At 36.7% G+C, this 19,339-nt stretch overlaps 1 protein-coding gene across 5 annotated transcripts in view; it reads left to right on the forward strand.

The window, feature by feature from the left end:
* rgs3b (regulator of G protein signaling 3b) overlaps window positions 1-19,339 on the forward strand; it is a 107,650-nt gene that overhangs the window by 65,259 nt on the left and 23,052 nt on the right. For all 5 annotated transcript variants that reach the window (XM_068221553.2, XM_073951578.1, XM_068221554.2 and 2 more), the window contains 3 exons: window positions 2,916-3,027; window positions 9,065-9,108; window positions 17,347-17,469. In XM_068221553.2, coding sequence (XP_068077654.2) covers window positions 2,916-3,027; window positions 9,065-9,108; window positions 17,347-17,469 — 279 coding nt within the window. The remainder of the gene's footprint in view (window positions 1-2,915; window positions 3,028-9,064; window positions 9,109-17,346; window positions 17,470-19,339) is intronic.

Below are 19,339 nucleotides of genomic sequence, written 5' to 3' on the forward strand. Positions count from 1 at the left end.
CATGATACCCTTCTAAAAGCCTGCTTGTCCTGAGACCTCGTTTTTTTTCAAGCTGGACGAAATATTACCTTTCCTATTAGATCCATTTCAACGAACTATCGCTTCAGAAGAACCACGGGAATATTCGTCTTAATGACAGTAATGCCCGACACAAAATATGTGCTCCACATTGTGTGGAAGAAGATACCCTAATCCAAGATTTACTTTTTTTGTGGCGACTTTAAAAGAAACCTGCGGTTTGGGAATAGCATGACCTCGGCTTCCTCGGCGTGAGCAATATTGTGCAAAGACAAATCTTAGAGAGTCACAATAGCCTCCAAAATCGACTTTGTATCTATAGCAATTCCCTTGGAGAGCCCGTCACATCTTTTGTGCTCTCTCGCAGGGCCCCCGTCCGCATGCCAGCTGACCTCAATTTTGCCTGGAGACCTGTTTGAGTAATGCAGTCAAGAGTTTCTAAAGATCAGAGTGTTTAAGAAGGATGAGCCGTACATCACTAAACACATTCCTCCAGTGTCCTAGAACGAGCGTGTGTGTGTTTCGCCTTGATTTAGATCAGCTGCTTTTATTAAGCTGGCCTATTTCCAAGCCTGGGCAGTGGGCAGCATGAAAGGCAAAGTAGAGCATCCAGCTTGATGCTTTCTGTGTGAGAATCAGAGTTTTTGTGCCTTGCCGAAGACCTTTACTTGACTTTACCTGATTCATTGCGCTTTAAACGAGTGCTGTAGTGTCTTAAAGGAATCCCTTCTTAGGGGGAAATGAGCTCATTTTGCAAATCTTCTTGTGTTAAACTGTATAATTTTATCATTTTTGAATCCATTTAGCAGATCTTTAGGTTTTGAGGGAGCACTTTTAGCTTAGCTTAGCATAAATCATTGAATCAGGTTAGACCATTAGCATCTCACTCAAAAAACTAAAACGTTTAGATAATTTACCTATTTAAAGCTTGATTATTCTGTAGCAAGACAGAAGAAAAAAAATTGTTAGCTTCCTAGGGACTATTTCAGGTGCTACATGAGATCATTGTGCCTGCTGTAGCCATGGTACTGCAGCAAAGTTCTATGATTGTTACACCCAGAATAAGAGTATAGTTCCCAGCCATATCAGCCTGGAAAAAAGCTAATTTTTAATTTTCTGTTAGTCTTAATACACAATGTAAATACAGAATAGTCAGTGAATAAGAACATTTTTAAAGCTATTTAAATTTTTGGAGTGAGATAGCTAATGGTCTAATCTAATTCAATGATTTATGCTAAGCTAAAGGTGCTTCTGCCAGACACATATATCAGCTTATTGGATTGAAACATTTTTTAAAACTCAACTGTTTAAGGGTGTTTTCACACCTGTCTTCTTAAGTTGGGTTAAATCGCACTAGAGTTAGTTTTCCCTATTGGTGTGGTTCATTTGGGCAGGTGTGAATGTAGCAGTTGCACTCTAGTTTGTACCAAAAGTGGACCAAGAAAGTGTACCGAGACCTCCTTGAAGCGGTGGTCTCTTTAAGCTTTTAAACAAGCCCAGGAGCGGTTTGTTTATAGTGAGAACAACATCCAAACTAGAACAGACCCAACCGCAAAAAGTTCTGCGCCTTTTTGAATTAATCCAGCTGCCATAGTCCCACAACATAAACAACAAAGATAGTGGGGCCATTCTTTATCAATGGAAACCTCAAGGCCACTGGATATTTGAAATTGCTATATGATGATGTGTTTATGCACTGAAGCTGGCACGTTCCCTGAGTTTTTCCTGCAAGATGATGCACCATCAGATTATGGGTGTCAGGTCGAGCATTCCTAGATGAACAGTTTCCTGAAAAGTGGATTGGTCGTCGTGGGCCAGTTGAATGGCCCCTAAGGTCTCCCAATCTGACTCCCTTAGACTTTTATCTTTTGGGTCATCTCAAGGCAATTGTCTATGGTGTGAAGATACAAGATATGCAGCACCTGAAACTACGGATACTGGAAGCCTGTGCTGGCATTTCTCCTGTGGTGTTGCTATCAGCGTGTGAAGAGTGGGAGTAGAGGGTTGCATTGACAATCCAACACAATGGGCAGCACACTGAACACATTTTATAAGTGGTCAGAAACTTGTAAATAACTCATGAAAGAATAAAGTTACGTTAAAACCATTGTTTTTCTTGTGAAATTCCCAATAAGTTTGATGTGTCAAATGACCCAATTCATATTGAAAAAACAAAAGTTGGATCCAAGATGGCCAACCATCTTGAAAAGTTTGGCCCCTCACATATACTAACGTGCCATAAACAGGATGTTAATATCACCAACTATTCCCATTTTATTAAGGTGTATCCATATAAATGGTCCACCCTGTATATTATGACCAGTGATGCAATTAGCTAGCGCAGTCGTCCCTCCATAGTAAAAAGCGACACTTTGTGTCTCCCGGTTTGTCTACTTGTGAGAGTTCCATTGGCATTTTCCCGCATGTTAATTCTGACCAATCGATAAGCAGTTTAGGAAATATGTAATAACATCTGGCCAATAAGTAATGTGGGTTTTGTCACATGACTGCACTTTGCTTCTTTTCAACTGGTTTGGTCTAAAGCAATCAGTGTGGTGTGAAAAGGACCCCAAAACGGCAGAAAATGCTACAATGCCATTAGTCCGGACCAAATGAATCGAACCACAGATGTGAAATCACCCTAATTCTAGGGGCCTTGTAAAATGAGCCTATTTTCACAATAAAGGGAAGTGTTGCTTTAAATGAGTATTAAATAAAGGATTGGTGGTTATCACTGTAATTCTGCATGCAGGGCAGTTTAAATGAGCTATGATTAAAGATCGAGTCTCATTTTTTTTTGTCTTCACTTGGTCAGAGGCTGAGTGAGAGTGACACAAGAAGGTCAGACGGGGATGTTTCAGTGCTGTGCTGACTTTTGTCTGTATCGCCCCCTATAGGCCACAGTGTTCATCTACACAGACCTGCTGCTGTTGACCAGGGAAGATGAACCGGGACGCTGTAATGTACTGCAGAGTCCACTCTACCTCCATCAGATACAGCTACAGGACGGTATGTACTACTGTTTCACACCAGCTCTGTTTTTTCAGAGCTTTTTTTGCACTGCATATTGTGATTTTTGTACTATATGTTACTTCATTGTATTTTCTTTACAAAAACTACAAACTCTATTAAGTTTTTGTTGTATTATCACTAAAATGGCAGTATATAAATGCAACAAATCTGGTTTGTTTATTAAATTTTATTCATCATAAACAATTCTCACTCTTTTAACATACTGTCGAAGGCAGAGTTATTAGCCATCCTGTTTGTTTTTGATTCTTTTTTAAATATGTCTAAAATAATGTAGAACAGAGCATGGAATTTTTCACAGTATTTCCAATAATATTTTTTCTTCTGGAGAAAGTCGTATTTGTTTAACTCAGTGATTCACTCAATTGATTAAACACTTAGGCACTGTTTACACTAATACGTTTTAGTTTTAAAACGAATACGTTTTGCTTTGGTTATGCCTTCCGTTCACACTAATGCCGAGTTCAGACTGCAGAATGTTTAGATTTTAGCCCTCATTTTGACTCGCTAAAACGTTTTGAGAAATCACAGACAAATGCCTGAAATCACAGGTAAATCGGTGCTCGTTCACGTAAGTGAAAATCACACAGTGTGAACTATTAATGATGCGATATGAAAAAATCACCAATGAGTTGCTGACACCCATGAGATATTTGGCATGCTAAATATCTGGAGCTGTCGGCGATTCAAATAATGCCGTGTGAAATGTTTTCTAATTGAAAATAACACCATGATCACTTACAGCCAATGAGAGGGTAGCATTCACTAGTACACATACCTGCCGGCCAGCAGGAGGCTTGGGGAGAAGTTAAAAGCGTCCATTTTCAGTTTATTTGGACCCAATAAATGGAGGGAAAACTAGTGGATATTTGGCAGGAGCACTGTGTCTGTTTGATCTGTCATGTGAGCAATATCGCAACCAGGTCAAAGAGTAAAAAAAAAAGTTGAGAGATTGCTAATTCTCTTCAAAAGCCAGACGAGCAACACACGTTTCTAAAGCTAAAGCCCTTTTTCCATTATGTTGTTAATAAGGACAGATTTATTACATGACCTCGCGTTGTTTCCATCTCACTTCTCGCATGTGTTTGGTTGTGAGATGTGGTTTGGACAAAGTTTCTGTGAGTCTTCCTATTTTAAAGTCATGCGGTGTGATCTCTCCTGGCGCTGATCCATCCTACAGTGTAAACAGCAACGACAGAAAGCTAACCCAGATAGTTATGCAGTGTGAAAACATCTGTGACACGACTGCTTTGAAAATCATGCAGTCTGAACTCGTCATAACCCGGAGTTTTCGAGCCCTGAAAACGGAGCCTTTTGTAAACGCTGAAGAGGCTGTTTTTATTTTAAAATGCTGCTGCTGTATGTTAGTGTTAAGGGTGTCATGATTTCGATTTTAAACCGAAATTGATCTAAATTTATGCTCAATTTCGAGTATCGAATCAAAAAACAGAATCGTCGATGCTGCCACGCCCCCATGTCACATCAGCTTGGCTTGCCAAGCGGGAAAAAAACACGCTTGTTGAAGTACTAGTTAAACGGCAGACGCAGGAGACCCGTCGACAGAGCTTAAACCCTCTCCTCTTTCAATGAAGTCGCCAGTGTGGAAGCATTTTGGATTTCCAGTGAGTTATGTTGACAACTTTCATGTTGTCGAGAAAAAAAAAAACACAGTTTTGCAAGCTCTGCTATGTACGTATTAGGATTCGTCCAATAGACAACACCGGCATCGCGATCCTCCGCCCCGTTGCAAATCCGCTCACAAAAAGTACACACTCAGGCCCTGTTTACACTAATGTAATCTTTGTTTTTAAATGGCATTTTAGAACGACAACGATTTGACATCTACAGTGGCGTGTAGCATTTCTGAGCAGCCCTCTTTCCTCACTACCGCAAAAAACGCACATCACGTGACCACACACACACACAGAGACAGAGACGCACACACAGCCATGCGCTCGAGACAGCGGGTCCAGGCAGTCAGAGGATCAGTAGACTGCTTCAACCTTTCACTCACTTGTACTTAGTCATTTTAGCGAACACCTCAGATACTGTTGGCTGGTTTCTGTTGGTTGTGCACCTTTTTTTACCGACGCCATTACAACGACACAGATCACTGCCTATTCACGAGTCCTGCAGAAAAAGTGATTGACAGGTGGTAATTATGTGTGTAACTTGCCTTTATTCTATTACTGTATGATTTGTTTATGGGTAAAACAAAGACCATGCAGGTCAGGAAGTTTAAACGTTAGGCTACAAATAATTAATTCGTTATTAATTAATTAATTTTTCATAATCGAAAATCGAATCGAACCGTGACTTCAAAATCGAACATGTAATCGAATCGAGGATTTGGAGGATCGTGACACCCTTAGTTAGTGTGGATGGGGGAAAACGGAGACATCTGGAAACAGAGACATAGCTGCTGATTGGGGGTTTTCCTCATTATTAAGTGCTTAAAGTTCAGTCTTGCATCCTTTCCTGAAGTTCAGACTTTGCAAGTTGGATGTGGAAAACAAACTCCCGAGGACACATCAGGTAAAAACAGTGTGCTTTATAATGTCATTCACATGCCACTGGCTACTTACCAAAAAAATGAAAACACGATAAAAGGAACTAGCTATTTTCATTTTGATATTAACTGAAAAGACATTAAGAATGTTGAGACATCGTGTAGCTACATATTTATATGAGCGTCATCTTCACTGTGTGCATATTTATTACAAAACGGAGCCTATAACATAACTGCCTCCTTTTCAGTAAAAAATACGAAACATTATCCGTCTCTTTTGCTGGATATCAGTTTTAAAAATTAATAATGGCCCTTTTAAAAGTACAATGTGCAATAAGTTTATACAGTATAGGAAATAAAGGCAAGCAATCAGTCAACTGTGCAGAATCAGCGTATGTGGTTAAATACATGAATGTATTAACTTATCTGCGCTCAGCAAAACGTGTTATCTGAGCACAAGTATTAGATTAAAAAGACCATTACATAGTGACAAGATGAAATAAATATCATGTTTAATAACTATTGTGAGATGAGATCCAGCGGAAGATCCTGGATGAACTGTCCAACCTGCACTGCTGTGGCCCAGGGAGGTGCGCTCAAAGCACCCACTGACTGCCTGGAGCTCAGACGTGCTCATATGCTGCAGCGCATGCTAGAGTGTGTGTATGGTAACCTGATGTACGTTTTCAGCAGTGTAGTGTTCAGAAACACCAGTGTCGACGCGAATCGTCATGCCATTTTAAAATTAAAACGTATTGTAAACAAGGCCTAATTTATTAACTCTTTCACATACACACACACACACACACACACACTGTTTTGAACATGCAGATTTAATCATTCAGTCTATCTGTATATCATGTCTCCGGGTGGATTGTTTAGAGCAGAGGGGATGTTAAGGCGGTCCACCCTGTTTTATTTGTGACTGTGTGTTAGTGGCGATAGTCAGGAAGGAGGCGTCAGGACTGTGGGAATTAAGTATGTGAGTGTGATGAGAGCGCAGTTCTCCTTACTCTCCGTGTCTGCTGTGAACAATAGCCATGTCTCCGGTATGGCCGATTATAGGCAGGGTGGGCGGGACGGTGTATTCTTTACTTTCCTGAAAACAGAAATACTGCAGCATGTGGCACAGAGGGCAAGTCTGTCTTCAACCTTTATTTGACATCTCCTTTCCTCAAATAACCATCACTACGCTGACCTTTGTTCATTCGGATGTGAAATTAGTTGGTGTGAGCGATTCACTTGTCCGTTAATGCAAGAGGCAGGCTTAAATGTGCAGAGAAGGGTCAAAGTGATATCACAAAATATAATACATCAAGATCTTATGTTTATATATGCTGATCATGGAAATAATGTAAAAAGATACAGTTGAAGACAGTATTATTAGCCCTCCTGTATATATTTTTTTCTCCAGTTTCTGTTTAATGGAAAGAAGATTTTTTTTCAACACATTTTTAAACATAATAGAGGAGTACAGGAATGAAAGTAATTTTTCATACTTCATCAAAACTTTGTTTTAAAGGTCCCTAGTAACAAAGAATTCTGGCCCAGATTTGGCATAAAGCTGGGACAGCAGGCATTCATCCGGCACTGGCATACAGCATGTGGGCCAACCATGGCCTGGGTTTGGCAGAGGTGGCACCGTCTATAATGCGGCACACAAGATTTGGGCCAGATGTAAAACGTAGTATTTGGCCCAGATTTTAAGAATTTATTGTGGGCCACGTGAGTTTGGCCAGTCTTGACCCACATTTAAAATACATTAAAACAATTTTTAAGTTAAATAAATCAATTTTACCAATCAGGTAACTGAGAAAAAACAAGGCCCATAGTGTGCCTAAAGCGCAACGCTTCATAGGTTTATCAATTTCATTGCAATCGTGACATACCAACCTTACTGGCCCAGTTCAGGCCCAGTTATGAGTTATTAACTTGGCTGAGACTTGGCCCAGATATGGTCTGTGTTTGGCCCTTGTCTAGAAGCCAGATTTGGTCCAGTCATGTACCGTAATTCACTGCGGCATGTGGGCCAAGCAAAACCTGATTGTGTGGGCCAGAGCTGGGCCAGAGAAATTTTGCTATGTGCTGTATGTAAGTTTAGCCTTCTGAAGCATAGTAATACCATAATATGCAGATTTTTAAGAAACATGCTAAGTGAGGATTCTTGTTTGTCTGAAAAGCAATGCTGAAGTCAAAAATTCTACTTTGAAAATGTGCTTTCCATACCCGTATGTCTGTGTTTGTTTTGGTTCCTTTAACCCACCAACTTCCAGTTTAGCCAATTATATTTCAGCACCCCGGGTTGCCTTGATGGAACACAGTGTATTTTGTTTTGTCATTCATTCAGAAAGGCTCTCAAAGCATGCGCCAGTGACCGAAATGCTCCTCCGGTGGACAGTAGCAGACTTCAAGACACAAGCTGCATCTCAAATCGCATACTTAGGCACTATTCTACGCCATTTTGTTGTATAATTAGTGTTAGTAGTGTGTTCTCACTGAAAACTCTAAAAATAATAAGAGCTCTTTAATTACCTGGATGATGCACTCATTCAGCTGGTAAACTAAAGTGTGTAATGATGGACATTTCACGCACTCAACGACTGCAGGTTTACTCGCGTACTGGAAAGGGGGGGAGCTTTCGGGTGCACATGTTGGATAATTATTTATTTTGATGGTGAAGGCAAAATTCTCCTACGAGAGTGATTATAGCTCCTCCCGATGGTGAATGCTGTTATACTCATAGCAGGTGTTATTTGATAATTCAGTCGTTTATTTCACTGATTTGGCAACCGTCATCAGTAAAACGGTTTGAATTTCCGCTTAGTAAAAAAAACATTAGTGCTTCGTTTGGGACGACACTACATACATAAACTATGCTGGTGAGTGTGTACGTGAATAAGCACATAGTGCATGAGTGCATAGTGTTTAGTGTGCCAGTTGGGACGCAGCTTATGTTTTTAGAAGAAATATATTTTTGCTTAGGTTACTAACTCACAAGTGTGGTCGATAAAACAAGTGTATATATTTTATTATTATATTATATTATATTATATTATATTATATTATATTATATAATATTATATCATATTATATTATATTATATTATATTATATTATATTATATTATTATTATTATTATTATTACTATTATTATTATTATATTATATTATGTTATATTATTATTATATTATATTATTATTATATTATATTATTATATTATATTATTATTATTATATTATATTATATTATATTAGATTAATTTATATTATATTATATTATATTATATTATATTATATTATATTATATTATATTATATTATATTATATTATATTATATTATATTATATTTAAACAGTTAACAGCACTCTATTTATGCAGCGCACAAATGGCTGACATATATAAGGGTACATGTGGGTGTTAACATCCCCCAGAGTCAGGCAATGTTAAAATTACAACACTTATAACAGCCTCAGGGTAAGAAATTCACACTTCTGTCTCCTCTATTCCAGTTCCTGCAGACAAGCTGCGGCTCTACATCTCCTACTGGATAGAGGTGAGATCCTGCATCCAAGCACCGCACCGACCCACTCGTACCGCACAGATCTCTGCTCACACGCACCACATTACAAGACCTCATCATGCTTAACACTGCACTGCTGCTGTAATGTGTTTCCTATCAAAAGGTTGACCTAACAGGATGGCCCTGCGGTAAACATTTACAGGATGTAAACGTTAAGCGGCTGTTAAATGCAGGGTCTCTCTGCATCGGGGGGCTTACGTCACATGTTAGAGCCTTTAAAGCTGTTCTTTCTCTCCAGAGTAAACGTGCCTGAAAGACTCACTCGAGCAAACACATTCATCGACCCAGCCATCTGCCCATCTCCCTGACAACACCTCACACATACACACACACACACACACACACTTGAATGTGCGAGTATGATTACATCTCTTTCATGCCCTTCTCCTGCATAACAGCGCATGTGGAACCTGCTTTGAGAATTTTTTATTTTTTTTCCCCTCAAATTTAATGATGTGTGTGTTTGTGTGAGACATATTAGGACACAAATGTGTATAATGACATGGTTATGATAAGTATTACAAGAAAATGGTGACCTATGAGCACATTGCTGATGTCCTAGGCATATGAGGCATATAGAATTAGTTTTTGGTTATTTCAGAAAGGTAGCACTTAATAATAACTGCACACGATATGTAGTTTATCAAACATTAGGAAATAGTTAATTCAATACGCCTTAAGAATTAACCTCTTTATTAATAGACATTAGTTTATAAATACATCTTAAAATGCCATATCATTGACTTAAAAGCACATGTACAATGTGCCTAGTGATTGTTTTTTCATATTTTGTTAACTCTTGTGTACTGTTCAAATTGACTACGCTTTCGTTATGTTTGTGACTGTTTTTGCCCCATTGACTTCAATCATAACTACATTCTTTGATTGCAAAGCAATGACACCAAATAATCATGCATTCTTGATTGTTGGTGTTTTTCCATGTTGGGAAGAGATTAAACTTTAAATTCCTAGTGTTGATCATCAGTTGGCAGCATTAACCCTTTATGAACCGTTACCACTAAGTGGTACGGTACGGTTCGGTTTGGTACGCTTTTTTTTTAAACTTTTTATTTAAGATTTTTATTTTACAGAACAACCCCTTCCCCAAAAATTGTACCCCTTACACTCAAGGGGATACCTAAAAAAAAATAAATAAATAATGAAATTATAATAATAATAAAAAAAGAAAATCAATAAAAAAAATTAAGATAATAAAAAATAAAAATAAAAGGTATTGCCATCATAATTACTTCACCGGGGATACATTTGTACGTCAAGTTACATTGTGTTGCATAGTAGTTACATACAATTACAGTGATGATAAAGTGAGGTTAAGCAATCTCTAAATATACTTATCTAAATATGTCGTAATACTTTTCCACCTCTTTAGAAAAATATCAGTCTTTATTTGTAGACATGCAGTCATTTTTCCCATTATATAGACCTGTTTAAGTCTCTGAATCCACTGAGCCACTTTTAGAGAACTTTCTTCCATCCAATGTACTGTTATCATTTTTTTTGTAACCAGTAATAATATCCTTAGGACAAGTCTTGTTACCTTATTGAACATTTCTTTGGGCAGTGCTCACAGGAAACACATAACTGGATCAAGGAGTATTTCTATATCTAATATCTTATCTATTTCTTTTTTTAACATTTTTCCAAAACTCTTGAATCTTTGGACAGTCCCAAAAAATGTGGGTATGATCTCAAATTTTACTACATTTTCTCCAACACAAAGCTACCGATGGTTATTTTACATATGTAGATATTACAAAAGGAGTATTAAAGTACCTCATTTTTACTTTCCAATCAAATTCTCTCCACAATTGACTATTAATTCCTTTATGACATCCTTCACATAACTCATCCTCAATTATGGTGTTTAGTTCTAGTTCCAATTTTCCTTTTTACGTGATCGGTATTTTGTACAGTATTATTTACTAGTCTTTTATATAAATGGGAGACGTGATTATTAGCTGGAGTGTTTGTTTTTTTTTGGTTTGGTACGCTTTTATGGCCAAACCAAACCACTTTTACGGCAACCTTTCGAAAGGTTAGCAAACACGAGAAAGGGTATCAAAAGGCGGAGCTAGACGCGCAGCTGAACGCTATTGGTTTACAGAGATACGTCATTCACTTATGCAACAAGCCAGAATGAAAACAAAAAACCCGCCATGTTTAAAATACACAGCCAAGAGATTACAGCGGAATTATATATACATATAATAACAAGCCATGGTCGATCCGGGCTCAACAACCCTTGTCGTTGTCTTGATGAACAGCCACAAAGCCATGGAGTAGAGCAGAATCTACCCTGTGCTTCATAGTTTTTTACGAGCCAGTCTGAAGCGCAAGGGGTTTCGCTTTCTTGCTTGCGCTCGCCGCGCGTCTATATCTGAAATAACAAACTTCTTGGGCTGATGATAATAACGTGCGCTTGATTATTGACGTGCTTTTAAAACCCGATCCTGTCAGACACTGACAAACGCAAGAGTGAAGCGCGAAAAAAAAGGAGAAGCCGGAAAAAAGAAGCACATTATTTCTTCAGCAAACTTGAACAAACTGCCTTGTTTTAATTTTTATCATCACCTTTTGGACTAGTATGAACGAGGAATGATGGAATGACTCTCTAACAGAGGCTACACATGCTGCTGAAGATTACAGACACAGATGAGAGGTCTTACTGTAGGCTATATTTTGTGTTGTTTTGAACCTAAATAAGGATGAAATGTCTGCTGTGTGTAGTTTTTCTGTAGTTGGTAACATATTGGAGACTGTAAGAGGCTGCATGTGTTTATATATGTTCATTTATTTATTTATTTTATATAATTACAGACGTTATCGTAGGCTATTTTGCGCTGTCATTGATCTGCAGTTATAATCAAATCCTGTTTATAGAAAAGTTAGCAATAAACATTTATACAGAAGTATTTATGTGTGTAAAGCATCTGTTTTGTAAGAAGTGCTTTTCATATGATATGTGAACAACCCGTACAGCTTTATTGTAGACGTTTCCTCGAGCAAGAATGATGCGACTGAAACGTTCTATCATACATCACGCCTACCTAAAGGGTACTTTTGGTAGTGGAATTGCAAGCCTGATAAAGGTGACCCGTACCAACCCGAACCGTACCGTACTGTACTACTCAGTGGAAACGAGCCATTAGATTGGCCTGTCCAAAAACATTTCCAGCTTTAATATAGAGTTCTATCCTCCTATGGGGCTTGAGTGTCCACATATGTGGACAGCACATTTTAGCTCATAGGTGGCTATTTAAAATACTTTGAATGTTTTATATGTTGTTACAGACATACAGTGTCATCCTGCAACTGTCCTACAACATATGAAATGTCCCAAATCCTATATTTAACTGTCCAAAATTGGAAAATAAATTTTTTTTTAATCTCTTATACTTAAAGCAAGTAAAAAAAAAAAAGTCTATGTTATATATGCATTAAAAACAGTCAGGAAAAAGTGTTTTATGTAAATTGGGACTCCAAGTCGACACATATAATTTTTCTGTAGAAGTACTTTATATCAAAATATTATACTTAGATTTTGATTCTAATTAGGTTTCAATAAGTCCGAATAGCAAAGAGAAATAAAAATGCCTGTAAGCAAAACACCTTGGGCCTTAAGAGGCTATGGAGTAAAACAACATATTTTTTGTAGTAAGTGTGTGTATATACACTTACTATGCTCTCAGAGCTGATGGGATTTATTATTTTTATTTTTAAAATATCAAGGTAGGTGCGCGAAGGTCTCACTCACACTTTCACACACACACTATATCCCATAACTATAACATCTTAAGCCAAAAACTGCACTTTTTTTTACTCTGCAACTGATGATCAACAGTAAAAACGACAAATTTGACCTCTTTCCAACAGGGAAAGCCACGAACAATTAAGAATGCATGATTATATGGTGTCATGGCTTTGCATTTGAAAAATGTCATTGTAAAAGAGGCAAAAACAGCCCTGAACATAGCAATAGTCTAATTGCCCAGAGTGCATTGTTGGATTTTTGGATAAATTTCAAAGCATTTTCCTTAAATATGTGTCTAAGTGAGATTTGTCACCAAATTAACTAAATTAATGTGGCCAAATTAACACTCAAAGTAACCCTAGAGTGGATGAAAACATCCCCAACAGCATACAAGGGTTAATGATTCACTTTTTATAACTAAATTAAATATTGCATTATTTACAAACCGGTTACTTAAGATTATTTTTCTCACGATCATTCAGAATACATAAGTGAATGATTAATATACCATTCAAATTAACAATTAAATTTGAAGAGTTTAGATGCAAAAAAATAAAGTTTCATCCAAAATTTTCATCTAAAATGAGCATTTTTTTCAAGCTGTTGTGTGTAGTTTCAGTAACTTTACTTTTAGCGCAAGTAATAGGTTGTTTTCATTACCTTTGAAGTGAAATAACTAAACTTTAACATAGGAGGTTAAGAAAAATGCTCTTTTTACAGGAAATTTTCAGACGGTACTTAGAGGTTTTTGCATCTAAACTCTTCATTTATTATAATTCAGGCATTAAGTAGTTACTTTGGATGTTAATAAATGCTTTATTAACTCAACTTCATTCGGTTTTGTGACTTAATCTAAAGTGAGGACTATTTATGCATTGTAAATCCCTTATAAACAACAATTAAAGGCTAATTATCAAATGAACAATAGATCTTTAAAATCTTATGTACAAAAATAAAATTACTGTAAAGTTTAAACATTGCTGAATAACAGGAGTATCTAAAGAATGCATAAAATTGGATAAAACAATATAATCATTTAACAGTATTTTATAAGACAACATTTGAATGTTATTCAGTGATGCTTAAACTGTACAGCAGGTAGCACTTCAGTTTAGGTAACAATTCACACCATTTACTACTGGCTTATTACCTGCCTATTATTAAGATAATAAATGTTGATTAGCACTTTTAAAGTATGATCTTATTTTACATCTCTAATCAACCCATCTACTATCTTACTTGCTATTAATAAGCAGCTAATTAGTAGTTTATTGAATAAAAAGTCCTAATTATGCTTAATTATTTAATCTTAAATGCAATGTGTAGTATAAACACAATTGGAAGCCTATGGAATGTCCCAACAATTCACTAAAAAAGCTGCATGTGTTACCGTCTGTGTGTGTGTTACACTTGTTCTGGTGGTTTATGAGGACTCTCGATTGGCGTTATGTTGTTTACATTTTAAATACCCTTTATTATATTGCCTTACCCTTACCCCCTCCCTGTTATTATACAAATTTTTCCTTGTAAATCAGCAAACTCAGCACACACACACTATCTTCATGGGGATTTCCCATATACAAATGATTTTTATACTGCACAGACTTCATATCTGTCCACTTTCCCCAACCCTACCCATCATCCCAACTATTACGAGAAATAAAATCAATTATCTTAATTTTCTCTTTTAGTTCTTTGTGATTTTAGCCATTTAGCCACAAAAATGTCCCCACAAGGTCTACATTTACAGGTATTGCTGTACTTACGGGGACATTTGCTCCCCACAATGAAAGGAATACAATCTTCGTGCACAAACACACATATAGGTGTACATGCTCAGTGAGACACACATGAAAGTCAGAGTGAGTATGATTACATACATTTTCTGCCTTTCTCCATCATAACAGTGCATGACACAGAGGTTTCTTAAGAGAGATGGTCTTTTATAGGTGGTCTGATCCCTTTTTCCCTCATATTTAGTGTGACTTTGATGTGTAATTGTATTCTTTGTCTCATATACAAACACACATTGGTATGAATGTGCGAATTAGTGCCATTAAATCTCTTTTATGCCCTTCTCCTGCATAACAGCGCATGATACTGAGGGTTTTTATTTATAGGAAGCTTCTTTAAAGAAAAAACACTTGATTCCTTTTACATTTAAATTTAATGAGGCTGGGTTGTGTTGTGCTTTTTCTTCACTAGGGATGCAACGATCAACCGGTTTCACTATTAACCGCGATTTAATTCGTCACGGTTAATTAATTTGTGAAGGCTTCTCAACACCGTGTTTCTGCATAGAGCTAAACTGCTGCAACTTAAAGTCATGCCAACTGAGTGCTAGTACTGTACACCTTGCACACTGGATTAACTATGGCTGAGGTTATTAGGTAAGGCCTGTCACATATTGCGTCTTTTGCACGCACAGGTTCGTTATTTCCAATGAAGGCGCGTGACTTGTATATATGGAGCGACGGTCTCGTGCTTTCCAGACGCATCTACTAGTTAAAAAAGAATGCCACGAGCACCCTACACCGAGAAAACAAAATGCAAAATGAAAAATATAAAATGAAAAATACCAAAAATGTAGTTATGTAGTTGATCAAAAGGTTCAGCAGCCTGTGAATAAATTTGTTCACTGTAAAAGGGAAAAACTTATCTATTATGTAACTTACATTTACGTTAGACAAATACTACCTAATCAGATTTTACTTACAGAATAAATCAGTTTTTAGAATTTTTAATTTAGAAATTAGGTTTTAAAATTGTCATGTTTATAAATGTGTAAAACTTCTTTCTGTTAATCCGAAATTGGAGAAAAAAAAATTGTAATTCAAGAGCGCTAATAAGTCTGACTTGATCTCTATGCAAGTGACCATGATTGCATCTCTTCCCTCCTCCAGCATAACAGCGCATGACACTGAGGGTGCTTTCACACCTGTGAATCAATTCAGTTTTACTGAAACAGGGATTAAAATTGTTACATTGTTGCTCTTTGTTCTTGGTGCTGTTCACTTTCATACTGGAAAGTTTCTGAGGGTGCTTTCACACCTACACTTTTGTTTCGGAACGTATCTCGTTTGCCCAGTTAGCGCGGTTCGTTTGGCATATGTGAACAAGGCAATCGCGCTCTGTTCTGCGCCAAAGTAATCGCTCCGAGATCGCTTGAATGAGGTGGTCTCGGCTCGATTGAAACGAACCCTGGAGCGGTTCGATTGCAGTGAGAAAGCGATCCGATCCGAGCGCGGTTATATCACAGTGTTTTATGGATATGTTATAGGTATACGGCTATATGAAGAGAGAATTATGAGTATGGCGGGAAGTTTCGCGAGTCTCCGGATGCCCGCAAACGAGTGATGATCTCCCGGTAATCTCGCGTCTCCCTCCTGGTCCTCAAATAGGCATCGTCGCGCACCCTTCTCACCCCTCCCCACCGCGTCTCTCCTCAGACACGTCGCGCGCGCACCCTGTCAATCACCACCTCTCCTGACAGCTTAGCAGGACGCTGCAAAATAAACCCTGACACTCTGACCAATGTGAGGAGAGTTTACTCGCACGTGACTTTTTTTAGCTCTTTTGGTCCGATTAGAAACTTTGCAGTGTGAAAGCGAACCGCTCCAAGAGCAAAGAGCAATAATGTAACAATTGTAATCTCTGTTTCGGAACAACTGAATCGATTCACAGGTGTGAAAGCACCCTAAGTGGACCAAAAGAGCTAAAACAATTCACTTGTGAGTAAACTCGCTCACATTGGTTAGAGTTTTACGGTTTATTTTGCCTTATCTGAGTCCCGCTCAGCTGTCAGGGGTGGTGGTGGTTTGGTGGTGTTTGACAGGGTGCGACGTATTTGAGGAACCAGGAGGGAGACACGCGATTTCCGAGAGATTATCGTTTGCGGGCATTCTGGAATCTCTGTGCATTTGCGGGAGACCCCTGAAACTTCCGGGAGACTTGGGATGTCTGTTGAATGACCTCTCGCCCAACTAATAATTCTCTTCACATAGCCTTTTGTCTATTACATATCCATAAAACACTGTGATATAACCGGGCTCGGATCGTATCGCTTTCTCAGTACAATCGATCCGCTCTGATCCGCTCCTCTCCCTCTCGTTTCAATCGAGCCAAGACCACCTCATTCAAGCGATCTCGGAGCAATTGATTTGGCGCGAATCTTAGCGCGATTGGTAGGTTTCATATATGCCAAACGAACCGAGCTAACTGGGTAAACGAGACAGGTTCTAAAACAAAAGTCTCTGGTTTCTCTGAAGAGAGGCTCTTTCATAGGTGGAACCTGCTTTAAGAAGAAGAAAAAAAACGATTGATTCCTCTTTTTTTTTTTCCCTGAAATGAATGAGGTCGTGATGAGTAATTGCGTCCTTTCTCTTATGATCACTCCCTCAGATGTGTTATACACTCTGTCTTTGTGTGTGTGTCTGTAGAGAACCGAGTGTCTGTTCAGCCTGGAAGCCTTTTCATCGGAGCAGAAGAGGAGGGTCGTGCAGTGTCTGAGAGACAATATTGACAAGCAGCTCGCCCTGAGGGAAAGAATAGGCCCTGACCAGGTACTAAATCAAATACAAGCACACTCGCTCGCTAAAATAGACACTTGGGCTCGCATTGAACCACAGCCTGCCTGCTTTTTTTTCTCCAGCAGTTATGTAGTGTTATTGCTCAGGAGAGGTAGGGTTTTATTAAACAGCAGTAATGTCTGTAAAATGACCTTGCATTTCGAGAGCTGTTTCTTTTTTGCAATCAGATGGTTTGGTGTGGTGCTTTCTTATTAAAGTCAGTGTAAAGATGTGTTTGCAGCCTGTGCTGCTTCTGTAATGTGATTACACACATCTGAAGTAAACTAGATGTGTGATGAGGACAAAATGTAGGTGGTTTGGTAAATCGGGAATCAATTGGTTTGGTGAAAGATCTCTGTGCATGGGTAAAGGGCAGGAGTTGTCTTAACTTTGATTTCAAGGTGATCTTTTTAACAATAAGTAATAAAAAACATCTTTTAATTAGTATTTTTATCATTTTAATTTATATAAATAGCATGCATAAGTGAAGGAATATTTATCAAAAATTAGTGCTGGGCTTTTATTGATCAAGTTTGAGAATCTGTAACACTTACTGTATGTTTATTTTATTATAAAGAGATCAGATATTTTGTTTAAATATTATAGTTTTTGACTATTCCAACTGTCTTAATAATGTTGGTAAATTAAAATAAAGTGGTAAATAAATAAATCCTAATATTCCTAAAATGTATTGTTAAAAATATTAAATAAATTCAGTAATTAATTATAGATATCGAATGATATGAAACAGGATATCGTATATATATATATATATATATATATATATATATATATATATATATATATATATATATATATATATATATATTTTTTTTTTTTTGCAATGTCACTCAGCCCTATCAAAGACCCAAATGGCATCACTTGTTAAGCAATTGTTTTTTTTTTTTGTTTTTTTTTTTACATTTTCCCAATATAATTTTTCATATTTTTATATTACAATAGGATGTTTGGTGATATGGTTGTATCATTAAGATGCTAGTTTATTTTTTAAAAATGTTTGTATTTATTTATTTATTTATTTTTTCATTTTAATTTGTGCTTTTTAATTGTGGTTTTGAATTTTAAATCATAGTGTCTGTAAAATTTTTGAAAGATATTTTAGATAGTTTAAGGAGTTTGGAGGACATTTAAAGGGTTTTATATACTATATGTGTATTTTATTTTATTATAACATAAAAATACAAACATAAATATTTTTATTTATATTCCAATTTTGAGTTTTATATATAAAATAACAACAAATAAATGTAAACATATATACTAAATTAATGATTAATTAAAAGAACATTTTATTTTATCATTTTTTTTTATTAATAAAATTATTTTCATTTAATTTTATTCTCTTCTTTTATAGAAGATTAGACTGTTTTTGTGACTCGTTTGTGACACCAGTAACTTGATGTATTAAGAAAAAAAGGTATTAAAAATCCTAATGGCATCACTTGTTGAGCTCATTTCTTTTTACTTTTTCCTAATATAATTTTTTATGTTGTCATATTACAATAGGATCCTGGGTCCAGTGATATGGTAGTATCATTAAGATGCTAGTATATTTTTAATAATGTTTTCGTTTAGTTGTTTCATTTTAATTTGTGCTTTTTAATTGCGGATTTGTCTGTAAAGATTTTTAAAGATATTTTAGATAGTTTAAGAGGTTTAGAGGACGCTTGAAAGGTTTTTATATACTATATATTTTTTTATTTTAATATTACATAAAAATACAAACTTAAATAGTTTATTTATTTTACGATTTTTAGTTTTATACATACAATAACAACAAATAAATGTACAACTATATAGTTAATTAATGATTAATAAAAATAATATTTTATTTAATCTTTAT

Source organism: Danio rerio, chromosome 5 (assembly GCF_049306965.1).
Source record: "Danio rerio strain Tuebingen ecotype United States chromosome 5, GRCz12tu, whole genome shotgun sequence".
In the NCBI taxonomy this organism is placed as follows: domain Eukaryota; kingdom Metazoa; phylum Chordata; class Actinopteri; order Cypriniformes; family Danionidae; genus Danio; species Danio rerio.